The following is a 15,286-nucleotide window of genomic DNA, read 5'->3' on the forward strand; positions in this document are numbered from 1 at the left end:
TACACTTCTTTTTGGATAAAAAAATTTATGCAGAGAAACCTTGATTAATAACACCAGGGGGTAGATGTATCATAGTGCGGGTTGTACAAGTCGCCGGAAATCAGCGAGATGACAGCTTAAATTTAAAGCGGCGCTGCCTTGTGAAGGGAAGTTTCCCTTTACAAGACAGCGCCACTTTAAATTTAAGCTGTCATCTCGCCGATTTCCGGCGACTTGTACAACCCGCACTATGATACATCTACCCGCAGGTTTGTCCAATTGTTGTATATATAAAATGTATGCATGAGACGGATTTATTATGTATATGACATGGATTCACTATTTACCTTCCATAGGGGGATTGTGGCCTGTGTTTTAACATCCCAAAGTGTCCTTCAGGAAGCAAATCCAAGGTAATTTAGCAGCAAACTATAACACAATGAGACCATGCCAAGTATTCCACTGCAGAATTTATTATGCCCAGTAGGTCAGTGAAACGATATGCTAAACAGCAGTCTATCCAGGGGCAAACGCAGGATTTGTAGAGGGGGGTTTCCAGACCACGCCGCCAGTAGGCGTGACCAGCATGCATGGGGCATTGCTATAATTTTAGACAGTGCTTGGCTGCTCTCCAACTCTTCCTATTCCCATAATATATATGAGCAATGCTGTTAGGTGCACACAGCTCTTCCTTTTCAAGCAGAGCAGTGTGAAGCGGGGGCAGGGTCCTGCCACCTCAATTATACAGTGCCCCAGGCTTCGAGGGGGTTTTCCATTTACTAGGACACCCCCCTTGGTTTGCCTATGCTATCAATTCACAAGCATATGAGATATGCTACACTTTCTATGTAAATACTGGGAATTTCCAGAGAGAAATACATTTATTATGTTTTTGCTCCCAATTAGTTAATAATGTGCTAATATGCTTCTCTTGCAGCTTAGAGAAGTTAATGCCACCATTTTCGTTCTACAAAATTTGCACTCCTAACTTCATTCTTAATCTTATTTATTTCTCTGGGACACAGCAAAGGATTAGTAACTTGAACAAAATTACAAGCTGACTCTAGGAATTGGTACACTTGTCTGCATGTCCCTTATTGTCATCACTTTAGAAACCCCATATTTCTTAAAGTCTGTGTATTACTGAGCTGAATATTATACATGAAATAATATGAGTGTTTATACCTGTTTTCATATGTCCATCATGTTCTTATTCATCCCTCTGTAGCAGGTTGCCATGCTTGGTGGAACGTGCTTCTCTAGCTAAACAGAGAGATAGGGGCTCAGAGGGACTGACAGGCTTGCAGATTTGATTTCCAGACGTGCACTGTGTGGATTGGACAATTCATATGTCACTATAACTCATATGATTTTTGTCTCTGTTTTTTTCTCTGCATCAGATGATTAGATCACTGTGGGAGGGACTTCAGCTGTCAGTAATAATAGGAAATAAAATGGTTCCAGTATCAACACAGAGGAACCATTTTACTGTGTGTAGGCAAGAGGCCCACATTAACAACATTCTATGATCACTCATCCAGCCAATCACATATGTGACTGACATTAGGAAAACAGAGTATATAGACAGATAGGATGTAGAGAATGTGAGTTATCATATAGATAAATGAGAATGGAGTTGTTAGAATGGAGTATTTTTCTACCCATCACAATTCTGTGACAAATCAGATATTAATTAAACATTTATCATACAGGGCCAAAAGACAAAATGTCAGTATGAAGTGAGCAGCAGGAGAGTTGTAGAGGGCTGTCGACAGGAATGTACGCTGGTCCTCTGGATGTCCAAGTGCTGCAAAGGATACTTTGGGCGAGATTGCCAAGGTCAGTGTTTTGATGCCTTAATTATTACCCCTTTCCATTTTTTTCTATCCAATCAAAAGTGTCAAATAATTTTTCTTCAGACATAGTTGTATATAGAGCTGTAGCTGCCCTGGGCATTGAGAATGAATACGCTAGACATTAGTGATTGTGCTCACCGCTTATTCATGTCCCTCTATCCAATACGCCAACCACAACCGTACACATGAGTCTATGCAGTCTGTTTCGGTAATTAATGCCTGTCGGTGAAGAGGGTGTTCATTCATATGATGTTTTGGTTACAAGTTAAATATATTTAAGTGCAATTTGGTGGTATTCAAAATGCATATTAATGGACTAATACTTTTCTATAATTTTACAGTAAATATATTGGAAATGTTTATTATTGATAAAGACATTTATTTGTCCTTTTCTCCATTTAATTTTGCTGAATTGATTACATTGCGGAGGTAAATTTAAAGGCTGAGTTTTTCTTAGAGGATAAATGTGCAAATATAACCCCTATTCTATATGTAGACTTTGGATAGATTCACTCTCTAGCACAATGTATAAAGAGAACCTCATTGGTCAGACTATTTATGCCCTCACTGCAGCATCATCAGTCCAGTGGTCTGAACTGATTAGTGCAAAAGTCAATGACACTGGATTTGTGAGGTGCAGGTGGGGCCAGGCCTAGACAAATGACTCCATAAATAAAAAGAACACATTTATTGTCAGCACTTAAACTATACTATGTATATATAACACAATAATATATGAGGTATATGTTTATATTTTTATCAAAACATTTAAGCTTCCAACCCAATACCAGAAGACATCATGCACCTACTAGAGGATATATCTAACCACCAGTTTGATTTGCTTATATTTGACCTTTCAGGTCTATTGTACATTTAACGCCTGCCCCCTTCCCCAAAAAAAGTACACAAAGGGGGACTGCTTAAATTATTATCCATATATGAAGGAAGAGTTTTCTCAGTGACTATTTTTTCAGTTAAATTCTTGATTTAAAAAATCTAAACAGAAAGGAAACTATTTTGAATGTGTTCATATTTGAAGTCTTGTAGTACAAGCAATTAAATATACAAACAGGTAAAATATACAGTTAAGTATACATGGTGTCTTATTCCTAAATTAAGTCCAGAAAAACATGTTCATCTGCTCACGAGGAGTGTTCTGTACTATTGAAACTTGATATTCTATAGTCACACTTATACTATAAATAAGAACTCCTAGCCAAGGACGAGAGATTATGTACCTGAGTCCATAAATAGATGCCAGTACCAAAATGTTGCAGCCATCCTGGCTTCATGAGTCATAGACAGGATGTCACAACCCACTGATCACAGATGGGTGCTCTCGCTGTCACCTGTTCATTGTCGGCGACATCTCTCTGGACGGATGCTGCGGCTCTCCTGTGCGGTTCGCCATCTTGCCGGGTTCTGCGCATGCGCAGACCAGGCATCTTCACTATTTAAACTGTCTTGCCAATCAGCTGGCCAGCTCCACTATGAAAGGCATCTCCTGCAGGTAAATGGTGCCAGATATTCAGGTCTCTCCTGCTGACCAGTCGTTTCCAGGGTTTGGCTCCTGTTTCCACCTGCAAGCCTGCAGTATCCCTGTGCTTATCATTTTGATCTAGATTGCTGTTTTTTGATAGTCTGCCGAAGGACTCACATTCAGTCTGCTCCTGACGCTCTGGGGCTTCTCTCCGATAGCAGGCTGTTGCAGAACATCTCATCCCTCGGGCATACTGATTCTAGGTCCTTCCCAGCTCCAAAGGACTTCTACAGCAACCACCATTGCTGAACATCTCATCCCTCAGTCATACTGATTCTAGGGACCTCCCAGCTCCACATGACCTCTATGGCAACCACCATTGAAGAACATTTCATCCCTCGGTCATCCTGATTCTAGGGGCTTCCCAGCTCCACAGGACTTCTACAGCAACCATAGTTGCAGAACATCTCACCTCTTAGTCATGATGATTCTAAGGGCTCCCACACCCAGGCCCGGCGCTCTGGAGGGCGCCACAGAATGGTAAATGACTTTAAAACTGTGCGGCGACCGCTGACCATACCTGTCACGGCCGCCGCACAGCATTCAGATGCACGGGGAGGGGAGAAGAAGCTATTGCTCACCACCGCCGCCTCTCTGCTCCGTCTCCTCCCCTCCACTCACTAGTGTCAGTGAGTGGAGGGGAGGAGACGGAGCAGATAGGCGGCGGTGGTGAGACAAGGTAAGGAAAGACGGGGTGAGGAGGGAGGAGGGCACTGATTTTTGCGGGGGGGCGGCGCCGATTTTGTAAAAATGCCTGGGGCGCCATGGACCCTAGCACCGGCCCTGCCCACACCCCACCATTCCTCCTTTGTACCCAGGCCCGGCGCTCCCATTAGGCAAGGTTAGGCACTTGCCTAGGGCGCCGGGCTCTGGAGGGCGCCACAGAATGGTAAATGACTTTAAAACTATGCGGCGACCGCTGACCATACCTGTCACGGCCGCCGCACAGCATTCAGATGCACGGGGAGGGGGGAAGAGGCTATTGCTCACCACCGCCGCCTCTCTGCTCCGTCTCCTCCCCTCCACTCACTAGTGTCAGTGAGTGGAGGGGAGGAGTCAGAGCAGAGAGGCGGCGCCAATTTTGTAAAAATGCCTAGGGCGCCATGGACCCTAGCACCGGCCCTGTTTGTACCTCCAGTCTCTGCATACTAGGTTCTCTCTCCAGGTTCACTCGTCACCCTCTGTGAGGACCGTGACCTGCGGTTAAGGAGCCGCCAAGCCCATACTCACAGTTGAAAAACTCCCTCTCCGATAGACTCTTCACCTCAAGCAACCTTTTTGGGACTTTCACAGAGCCCTCAAGTGTGACACAGGACCTCTTCCACTTAAAGGATAATTCCACTGAAAACTGAGAATTCCATTTTGTGTGAATATCATAAGTAAAATCTGATCCCAAAGGGAAACATATCTGGGATCCTGCAGTCACATAACATCTTGCCTGCCAGGCGGTGTTCAACCCACTCCTACTCACTCTTGCTGGTATTGTGTTGACAGTAGTCAACATTCTGCCTGAAGGATAAAAGCATGGGTGAACAACAGCGAGGAATGCATAGACATCATGGGATTCTCCTCGTTCACTGACAACACAGTTTTGGATGTAATTATAATTTTGTACTGTATATTTCAACGATCCAATCGGAGATTGATTAAGTGGACTTTTTCTATGCTAACCAATCTTTCAGACACGTCAGTACCTGAGAAAGAAGATTCCTAGGAATACATTATGGTCTTTATAATTTTAATATTGCATGTTTTTGCTATTTTGACAATAGTTTGTATTACTCTACATCATTTGTGTAATCATACAAATTTTGGTTATGGTGTAAATGAAGAGCTGTTAGTTCAGCTTTCGCCACAAACAAAGATGACTTGACTATGATTGTATACACTACCTTTGCCCTCCATTATACACTGTGTTTGTTTTACTAGATATTTCTTGTTGGTTAGTTACATTGTTTTTTTATTTATAATATACCATGTTTTGTCAGCCTGTCCTGGGAGCCCTGAGACACCATGTAATAGTCATGGAACATGTGATGATGGATATTCGAGAACCGGAGAATGCAAATGTAACGCTGAATTTAATGGAACAGCTTGCGAGATGTGTATGCCTGGAAGATATGGAGCAAGTTGTACACGTATGTAAAATAAGTTATCTTTATGTTTGAATAAGGAACTGGAAATTATGGATCTCTTAAGTAAAGGGAGCAGGGTCTTATAGGTCTATGACTGCAGATAAGCACCCTAGAATATTTCAATGTAAAGACTGACAAAGCCTTAAAGAACTACTTTCATTTCCATATCTGTCATTAGTGGGACACTGCCATGATATTCTCAATTACAATGCTTTATGTGGATTGTATTGTACTGCTGGATCCTTAAAAATAAATTATTACGGTAGATACGGTTTGAAAAACATGTTAATTTCTGAGCAGAGTGGTCGTTATTTACAGCGGCCATTGTTTTTCTTTAGATGATTAAAAGGGCAAAATGAATAACATGCTTTAAACTAGTTTCAAATAAACATGGCAAAGAGAGCTTACTTACAGTTATCACATGGAGTAAAGGCTACTGCAAAGCGAACATCTGTTTGTTACTGTGTATGATAGCTAGGGTTCCTATGTTGCCACTATTTTACCCGCCTAGTCGGTAGAAATAGGACTTGGTGACAATGGGCCTGATTCATTAAGGATCTTAACTTGAGAAACTTCTTATTTCAGTCTCCTGGACAAAACCATGTTACAATGCAAGGGGTGCAAATTAGTATTCTGTTTTGCACATAAGTTAAATACTGTTTTTTCATGTAGCACTCAAATACTTGATAGATTATTTGTACACTGAAATTTAAAGTTCATATTTGTGTGCTACATGATAAAACAGTCAGTATTTAACTTATGTGCAAAACAGAATACTAATTTGCACCCCTTGCATTGTTACATGGTTTTGTCCAGGAGACTGAAATAAGAAGTTTCTCAAGTTAAGATCCTTAATGAATCAGGCCCAATATTATTAATAGAAAAGTAACAGAAATAGGTAACTCTTTTTTTTCTAAAAAGGTGCAATGTCTAGTTGAGGCACACTTGTGTGCATTACACCGTGTTATTCAATGTAAGTGTGTGTAATTGGTCAACATGATTTTTTTTTCACAAGAAAACTGAATATTGACTCTAGTGCAGTTTTAATTTCTGAATTCAAATATGTAATTAGAATTTTTCCATCAGGCATATTGTGTTTGTGGCAGTTACGTTTCTTTTTTCATATTATGGTGTTCTTTATGGCCTGTTATACACAGACAGACAGAGGGATACAAACAATATATGGAGGCTTTTGGACATTAACACTGGCCAGAGGAGTGGCGATTGTTCATAGACTCATCAAAGTTATTTTGAAGGCTGTGCTTCTCCATAACGGCAATAAATTCCCATCAATACATGTAGCACGTGCCGCTAATATGAAAGACATATGAAAATATTGATTTACTATTAGAACAAATATCTGTGGTGATTTGAAGGTCATTTCTTATTGATTTTTTTTGCCACTTAGGTGCACTAAATTCTGCTGTTTCTTGTATGAATGGGACAGCAGGGATAGGAAGTCTCACTACATTAGAAAACAATGGCCTAAATGTGAATCTTATTCCTGGGCAGAAAATTTTATTAAATACTCCTTTAGTGGATCCTGAAAAGTGTATTTACCTCAACTGCATATTAAACTAGGACTGATGAAAAAAATTTGTAAAAGCAATTCATAAAAAATCTGCTGTATTTATGCATTTGAAATCTAAATTTCCAAAAGTAAGTGATGCAAAACTGAATGAAGGAATTTTTATAGGGCCACAAATAAGATCAGTAAATGGATGATGAAAATTTTCAGGAACTGTAAAGTCCACTGGTAAAATCAGCCTGGTTGTCATTCAAAAATATCTTTTCTTGTTTACTTGGAAATAATAACTCAGAAAACTATCGTGATATAGTAAACGATCTAGTGAATTTATACAAAGCTATGGGGTACAACATGTCTTTAAAACTTCACTTCTTGGGCTCCCACCTAGACTTCTTCCCAAAAAATGTTAGGGCTGTCAGTGATTAGGATGGCGAGGGTTTCCATCAGTAGATTTCTATGATGGAAGAGAGGTACCAAGGCAAATGGAATCTTAGTATGCTATCTGGCTATTGCTGGACTATGAAAAGAGACATCCAAAGGCAAATTATGACCAAAAATCATCATCTACAACTCTTTAAGTCAGCCAGAATGAGGTGTATATTTATCATTTACATGCAGGGCCGGATTAACCCGAGGTCTAACTGGGCTACAGCCCAGGGGCCTCGGGCATCCAGGGGACCCTTGACAGAGTTCAGCAGAGGTATTGACGGGGGCGGGGGCGCCCCCGGCCCGATCAATGCTGAGCTCTGTCACTGCAGTCCTCCTTCTCCGGCACTCAGTAATCTCCTTACTGAGGAGATCTCGCGAGAGTGTCACGAGATCTCCTCAGTAAGGAGCTTACAGCGCGCCGCGGAAGGAGGACTGCAGTGACAGGAGAGAAGAAGGTAAGCGCTTGGAGGGGGGGGAGGGAGGGGGGGTGGTCGGCTAACAGGGGGGCCAGGCTGCTAATGGGGGGGGCCTCACGGGGGAATGGGGGCCCCATTAGCCCAGGGGCCTCCATTCTGTTAATCCAGCCCTATTTACACGTAACTACTACTTTTGTGAAACTTTAAACGTATGTCACAAAAAAAACCTGCCTGATGGAAAAATGTATACTCAAATTCAGCACAAAAAATACATTGAGATTCAGTTTATTTAGTTCCTCTGAAAGATTTATTTTTGTAGACCTTATCTATGACAGGAAAGACCACCTATGCCACCCTGTCTGTTGTTGCTGGGAATTGACTGGGCTTACTTTGCCACTGTCCCCTTTCGTTATTCCGAATACGCCCCTCCTGGCGCAGTAAGAGGAGCCTGCTGCCACCACTGGACTCCTTTATGGCGCCCAGGACCACATTTCTTCTGCGTAACTGTCGCTGGTACCCCTGACCGCTTACTATGGATCAGGGTGCTGTGGATGGATCCCCCCTGGCCTATCACACTGGCCAGAGCTGCTGGGTAGCGACAGAGAGGTAGTACTGGAGAGCTGGGTCTAAACCTCAGAAACAGCCGGAGGACGGATTAGATTTAGGGCCTAATCTGTAGGTCACAGGTTTACAGCAATATTGAAGAAATTGTCAAGCAGGGTCTTGAAGCAAAAGTGATGTTTATTTCACCCAAGTGTCCTGACAAGGACAGTTCCACTAATTAAAGGTATCATTGGTCAGGTCAGATGGAACATCAGAATATTGGATTTCAGATTACAAGGGCTCTCTTGTTATACACTTTTAGACACAGCCTCACAGGCTATTTTTAGAATCAGAATGCAATTTGTTTATCCAAACATGAATTTACATGCAATGCAAAGCTAACAATATTTACGCTTATCTGTGATATCCTAAAACCTTGCTGTGATTTCCTGCATCTTACAGTGGACATCTGACAAGTTTAATTACCCCTTCCTTTCCCTTAAGGGGTATTGGACACTCACATCAAAAGGTCTAAACAACATCCAATTAGCATGGGTGCTTTCTTCCAACAGTTGCAGAATACACATTTCCTCCAAAGAAAAGAATTCCCCAAGAAAAGTTGCAAGCCCCAAACAAAGCATTTCCTTACACCAAGATATACAAAATAATTTCTAAACAAAGTCTTATTGTATCAGATATATACATCAGAAATAATGCATTTCCTCTAGCAAGGTTAAAACAGAAAAAAATAATTTTCTCCCCTGGTTTCAGAAATAAAGATTTTCTATATCAAAATATACACAATATCAAAGATAAGTGCATTGGCAATTATATAAATAAGCGCCATGCGCTATTTCCTTTATATAAATTTATACCATAAGTTAATAGTCTTGAATGTAATAGTCCTTATAGTCCTATTACATTCCAAATAAAAAAGTATAATAAAAATAAAAAACAAATAATAATAATGATAGTAAAAACAAAATATTCAAGAAGGGTAATAAAATACAGCAGTTAACATACTAGCTTTTGTTACACACAAAGAAAGCATGAATAGTATTGTACTGAATGTGTGATTTATGTCTTGCAGCCTGTGATTGCACGTCAAACGGACAATGTGACGAGGGCATCAGTGGAACTGGGAAGTGTACTTGTCAGAAAGAATGGACTGGAAAACGCTGTGAAACAAAACTAGGTTTCTCTTGACTATTTTACTGTTTATGTTTTTTATGCACCAAAGTTTAATAGTAATTTATCTCCGAGTGTGATTTTATATAGTTATATGCAGTGGTCAAAATGGAAATTTAGAAATGGTGGTATGAAACATGAAAGTAAATGGAATTTAAGAGTTTAACAATCAAAGCAGTTGAAGTAGTGGCAGCATGGTAAACCACCGTATGCACCCCACGTGCACCACTGGTTACATGCACAGTTACTATTAGCAAAGTTGGGGAAAAAACAAAAGTGCATCATGTACAGCTTATTCTTTTATGGACTAGCAATTTTGATGCAGATAAAGGCAAAACAGAATCCCAGTGAAGCAGCTTTATCCTCAAAGTGGCCCCATAAATGGTAATGCATAAAAACACCCCATAGTAATAAATATGGTAGGACAAAGCATCTCAGTGTTCCATAGTCTGACTACCCTTACCCTTTCTGTACTTACCATGAAAGTCCCTTTTATCACCTCATTAGACAGATATTTGTAGTGACCTTATATTATATTAATATACTATTTAGTTCATCATCATGGCACCTTTTTTCCAAAGTAAACAAGTCTTATTTGTCTAATCTAGATTTATAATGTAACCACTCAATTTCCTTCATTAACAGGGTTGCCAGCCTGTAAACCCTCGCAAGTTTGGTTATGTCCATCTTGCAGCCTGCCCAAAACTCTGACAGGTTACTTTTTGCTACGCGCTAGACCGGCGGTTGGGTCCCGGCATACTTACCTGCTCCGTGCAGGTATCATCTCCAGCGCTGAGTGCTGCGTCCGGTGATGGCTCTATAACTCTCCCCCTCTACTATTGGATGCTCATGCTCACCACCTACTGGGTATTTAAGGCATCTGACCCTGCAGTCAGGTGCCTGTTCTTTATATCTATTCCTAACTTTGATTAAGACGTGGCTAACTGCACTCCTGCTGCAGTACCTGCTGATAATTCCAGTTTGCTGTCCAGTGGACCTCTCCGCAGACTATTACCCTCTAGTGTCCAGCTTGCTGCTCAGTGGAAACCTCTCTGCAGACTATTGCCTACTGTGCTCAGCCTGCTGCTCCAGTGACTCCTCGGTTTGTTGTTCAGTGGAACTCATCCGCAGATTATCACCTCCTCATGTTCAGCTTGCTACCTAGTGATAACCTCTCTGTACGCTATCACCGCCTGTGCTCAGCTTTCTGCTACAGTGATTCCTCGGTTCGCTTGTCAGTGGAATTCATCTGCATATTATCACCTCCTCGTGTTCAGCTTGCTGCCTAGTGATAACCTCTCCGCAGGCTATCACCTCCTGTGCTCAGTTCGCTGTTCCAGTGATTCCTCGGTTTGCTGTTCAGTGGAATCTCTCTGCAGACTATTTCCTATTCCTGTATTCTCCTAACAGGTCTCGTCTAACACCCTCTCACAGGAACACGACCTGCGAGACAGAGGCCGCAAAGGCCATACCTCCTTGCGGGGGTCCCTGGCGAAGACAACCTGCCTCGTTAGACTCCACGCCTTTGGGTAGAGTAGTGTTAAGTTAGACAGATCCGAGGATCCTAAGGGGCACATTTATCAATATTCACATAAAGTGAAAAGTAGTTTTCAATCCTTATCGCAATGATAAGGATTGAACTACTTCTCACATTTATGTACAGCCCTGCACAGAAACAGCAGTTCCGAAAAACTGCTGTTTCAATGATAAAAAAAAAATCATACTTACCCCTCTCTTCGGAAGCGCTGTCTTCGGGTCTTCTCTTCACTCTTCAAGTGCGCATGTCCAGTTCCAAGAACTGGACATGCGCACACAGATCCCCTCTCAGTCTCTGCAACGATAGTTGCAGAGAGAGAGCGGTGAGTGACAGGGAGGGATCATGTGATCCCTCCACACATGCGCTGTCCAGCTCTGCTCTCCGGAGCAGAGCTGACAGCATTAGATTTCCTCAATTCGGATGATGTACGCCAGCTGCAGCTGGCGTACATTAACATGACAAGTTCCCAAAAAAAATGTTTTTTTCGGGACTTGTTAGATTGCGGCCAGGAGCAGTCACCATTCTGTTAAATGGTGACTGCTCCCAAAAACGAAGAGGAGTGCAAAGCAGCAGATATCCATGATATCTGCTGCGATGCACCCTTAATAAATTTGCGGAGGACACTGTGGGACCTTAATGACCCGTTAAAAGCACTATCGTGCTTTATTAAATATGCCCCTAAGTTCTGCCGTGGTTCATGACACTTAAGTAGTTCAATTGTTTGTATTGCAAGCATCTGTCTCCTGGTTTAAGGATCCAACAATTGTATTAGCCTTAGTAGCAGTTACCTGACACCAAGTGCTGCTATTCCATTAACTGGCTAATAGTCTTCGTAAATAATTTCCATCTCTGACTACCCCAGTTATATCCCTTTTAATTGTTATCACAGCTCATTGCATACTCTAATATTACATATTTCTGAACAGTTTGCCTTACAATTGCTTCAAATATTTTACCAATAACTGATTACATGTTATCACTGCCAGGCTCTGAATTTTGTCAGTTTAGAAATATTGGTATCACATCAGCTTTATACCAGTCATGTGGTACTGACCCTGATATGAGAGAGATGATACATTTAAGACATCAGAAATTAATTATTAATGCATGAGTTATTTTCATTCTTTTGACATGTCTAAAAGCAGTGGAAAATTGTGCACGTTTTTATGAATTTTATGAAACCAATTTGTTGGCAGCTTTAGACAGTGGTTTACCAAAATGTCCATGTAATACCATTAGGTCCAACATTAGGCTTATATTTACAATTTATTGTGTTACTGGCCAGGAAAGCTAGTAGTAATATGAGTGGGAGCCCCATAGCATATTAATCTAGTGGTCTGAAGGGTTGAACCAATTTGAATAAGTATCCAAACCAAAGTATCCTCTACCCATGAGTCTTGTGGGATTTTTGAGGACTGCAGCCATGCAAAGGCGTAACTACCATAGAAGCATGGGATGCAGGTGCTATAGTGCCCACAGTTGAGAGTGCCAACGTTGTCACAGCTCCATGTGTATATGTATTTTCTTTACCTTTGGTTGGTACATGTTGGCCCCCATAATCTTGATATGGGGACCAACATGTCTAATTACGCCTCTACAGACGTATACTAAAAAATCTGACAGCCATCTATTATTTTATTACAGTGTTGCCACCCGTCTGCAAACCTCCATGCTCCAATAATGCTGTGTGCAAGAAAGATAATACATGTGAATGTAAAAAGTATTTTGAGGGCGATGGAATAACATGTAAAGGTAATAGTTTACTTCTATTGTTTTGGATTACAACTCTACTTCAACATCTAGCCTCAAATTCTGTAAACATAAGTACACACTTGCCTACACTCATGAAATGTCAGTGACACGCCTGAATTTCAGGCTGGATTCTGAGGGGAGTAGCCCATCTTTCTCGGATTCGGCCCATATCCCTAGTGAAGTGGCTGGACAGGGGTTTGGTGACGTAATTCGCTGCAAATTGCTTCATCAGGACCACTCCCACTGCTGAACGATGCCACAAATTGCGGCATTGCACAGTTGGGGACAGGACAGTGATGCCGTTTATCACATCGCCACACCCCTGGCATTTGTCCCCTGGATCTCAAGGAGAGAAGGTCCCAAATGTAGGCAGCTATGCATTAGTACAGAAAATTATGTTGTCACCTCAAACATTGTAACAAAGGATTTGTTAATGTGAGAATTAATCTTTATAACATTTTTGTGTAAAATTCTCAGTAAAAAAATAAAAAAAATAAAAAAAATTAAAAATGGATTTTCCTTTACATCCAGAAGTACATATAATATATTAATAATATGTATATATAATATATATTTGCAACATATTTTTATCCTCACTAAAATTATTGCATGAGGATAAAATGTAACTTAAAACACATCCACTTTAACACAGACATGCTGGTGTAAAGGGACATTGAAACAATGTAATATATAGAAAATTTTGAGCCCCATAGACTTTGTAATAAGCCCCCTGTGTTCAAGCAGACAGACTACATTGGTGTATGTTATGCAAATAGAGCACATGAAGCTGTATTTCCTTTCTAGTTGCTTGTTTTTTTGAGTCACTAACCACATAAGAGAAACACAGGGACATTTTTTTTATCATTTAACAGCATACTTGCCCGCTCTCCCGGAATTTCCAGGATACTCCCGAATTTCGGGTAGGCTACTCCCAGGAGAGCAAGCCATTCTCCCACATCCTGCTCACTTCCTGGTGAAGTGGTTGGGATTGGGCACGCCAAGATGAGATTCGTCATTTTGGCCCTAATTCATACATAGTAGCGCCCCAATTCATATTATGCCACAGCAGGACCCCCCAGTTCATATTATTCCAAACAGTAGTGTCCACAATTCATGTTCTGCCAAACAATAGTGCTCCAAGTTCATATTCTGCCACACAATAGTGCATTCAATTCACGTTATGCTCCCAAATAGGACCACCAATTCATATTATACCCATACTTGCCTACTTTTGGCAAGTTGTATCCAGGAGAGGGGCGTGTCTAGAGGGTGGGAGGGGGCGGGGAGACCGACCCGAATTTCGGGAGTCTCCCGGACATTCCGGGAGAGTTGGCAAGTATGATTATACCACATAATTGTGCCCCCAGTTCAACTTGAAACATATGTAGACTCACCTCTAGAGTCAGCACAAACATCTTCAGTGCCACAACGGAACTTGGTAGGAACTGCTGTGCATACACGGGAGCCCCGTTTCAGCAATCTTGGGCTACTTTAGTGAAGGAGCTCCAGCATGTCATATCAAACAGATCCATGTGCCACGGGTTGCCGGCCCCTGTCTTAGAGAATCTATAGGCTGCATTATCATACATGTTAGTTTAGCTCACAATATGGCAAAATATGACTCCACGGAGTGTTGCAGATGGGTGCACTTTAATGATCTGTGACATTTTCCTCTCCTCTAGTGGTGAATCTTTGCCTAACAAATAACGGTGGATGTGACAAGAATGCAAAGTGTTCACAAAGAGTTGTGAGAGCTACTTGCAGCTGCCTAAAGGGATATATGGGAGATGGAAAAGTCTGTACACCCATTAACCCATGTGTTGATGGACTAAATGGAGGTTGCAACGAACATGCCACCTGTACTATGACTGGACCAGTATGTATATTATTTTCTTATTATATTTAAAATATAGTAAGATTAGACTTTTTTTTGTTTTGTCTGTTGACTGTGCCATGGTTTGTATCTCTTCTCTCTTAAGTTTCTATTTATCACTAATATATAAAAAATAATCAGATTTTGTGTGACTATAAATCTAGTACTAATGCTACTACAAAATGAATTTGCTTAAACTACATGTAGGATTTATAAGGGCTATGGGGAGGGTAAGTTACTTGTACTTCAATGGAATGTCTTGTAACATATTCTATAAAAACACGCACATTGCTTTTTGCCTTTTGACTAAGCTGGAATTAAATCACAATAATGTAATCTGTGGTAATAAGTTCATTTAAACGTTATATCAGAGTTGCTTCAAAAACATGTTGCCTATGTACTGTGCACAGAATAACTACTTATAGGAGGTGACATCCTATCTTATCAGTCACCCATGTGTACAGGATAAGTATTTCATTTTCATCATATGTGTTGGTTTCTTTTGATTAT

The 15,286-nt window shown here is 41.1% G+C and overlaps 1 protein-coding gene across 1 annotated transcript in view; it reads left to right on the plus strand.

Moving 5' to 3' along the window:
• Positions 1–15,286, plus strand: part of STAB2 (stabilin 2) — a 144,751-nt gene that overhangs the window by 106,517 nt on the left and 22,948 nt on the right. The window contains exons 54-59 of the mRNA XM_075209291.1: positions 336–392; positions 1,692–1,818; positions 5,364–5,513; positions 9,517–9,621; positions 12,796–12,903; positions 14,586–14,779. Coding sequence (XP_075065392.1) covers positions 336–392; positions 1,692–1,818; positions 5,364–5,513; positions 9,517–9,621; positions 12,796–12,903; positions 14,586–14,779 — 741 coding nt within the window. The remainder of the gene's footprint in view (positions 1–335; positions 393–1,691; positions 1,819–5,363; positions 5,514–9,516; positions 9,622–12,795; positions 12,904–14,585; positions 14,780–15,286) is intronic.

Source organism: Mixophyes fleayi, chromosome 4 (genome assembly GCF_038048845.1).
Source record: "Mixophyes fleayi isolate aMixFle1 chromosome 4, aMixFle1.hap1, whole genome shotgun sequence".
Taxonomy (NCBI): Eukaryota; Metazoa; Chordata; class Amphibia; order Anura; family Limnodynastidae; genus Mixophyes; species Mixophyes fleayi.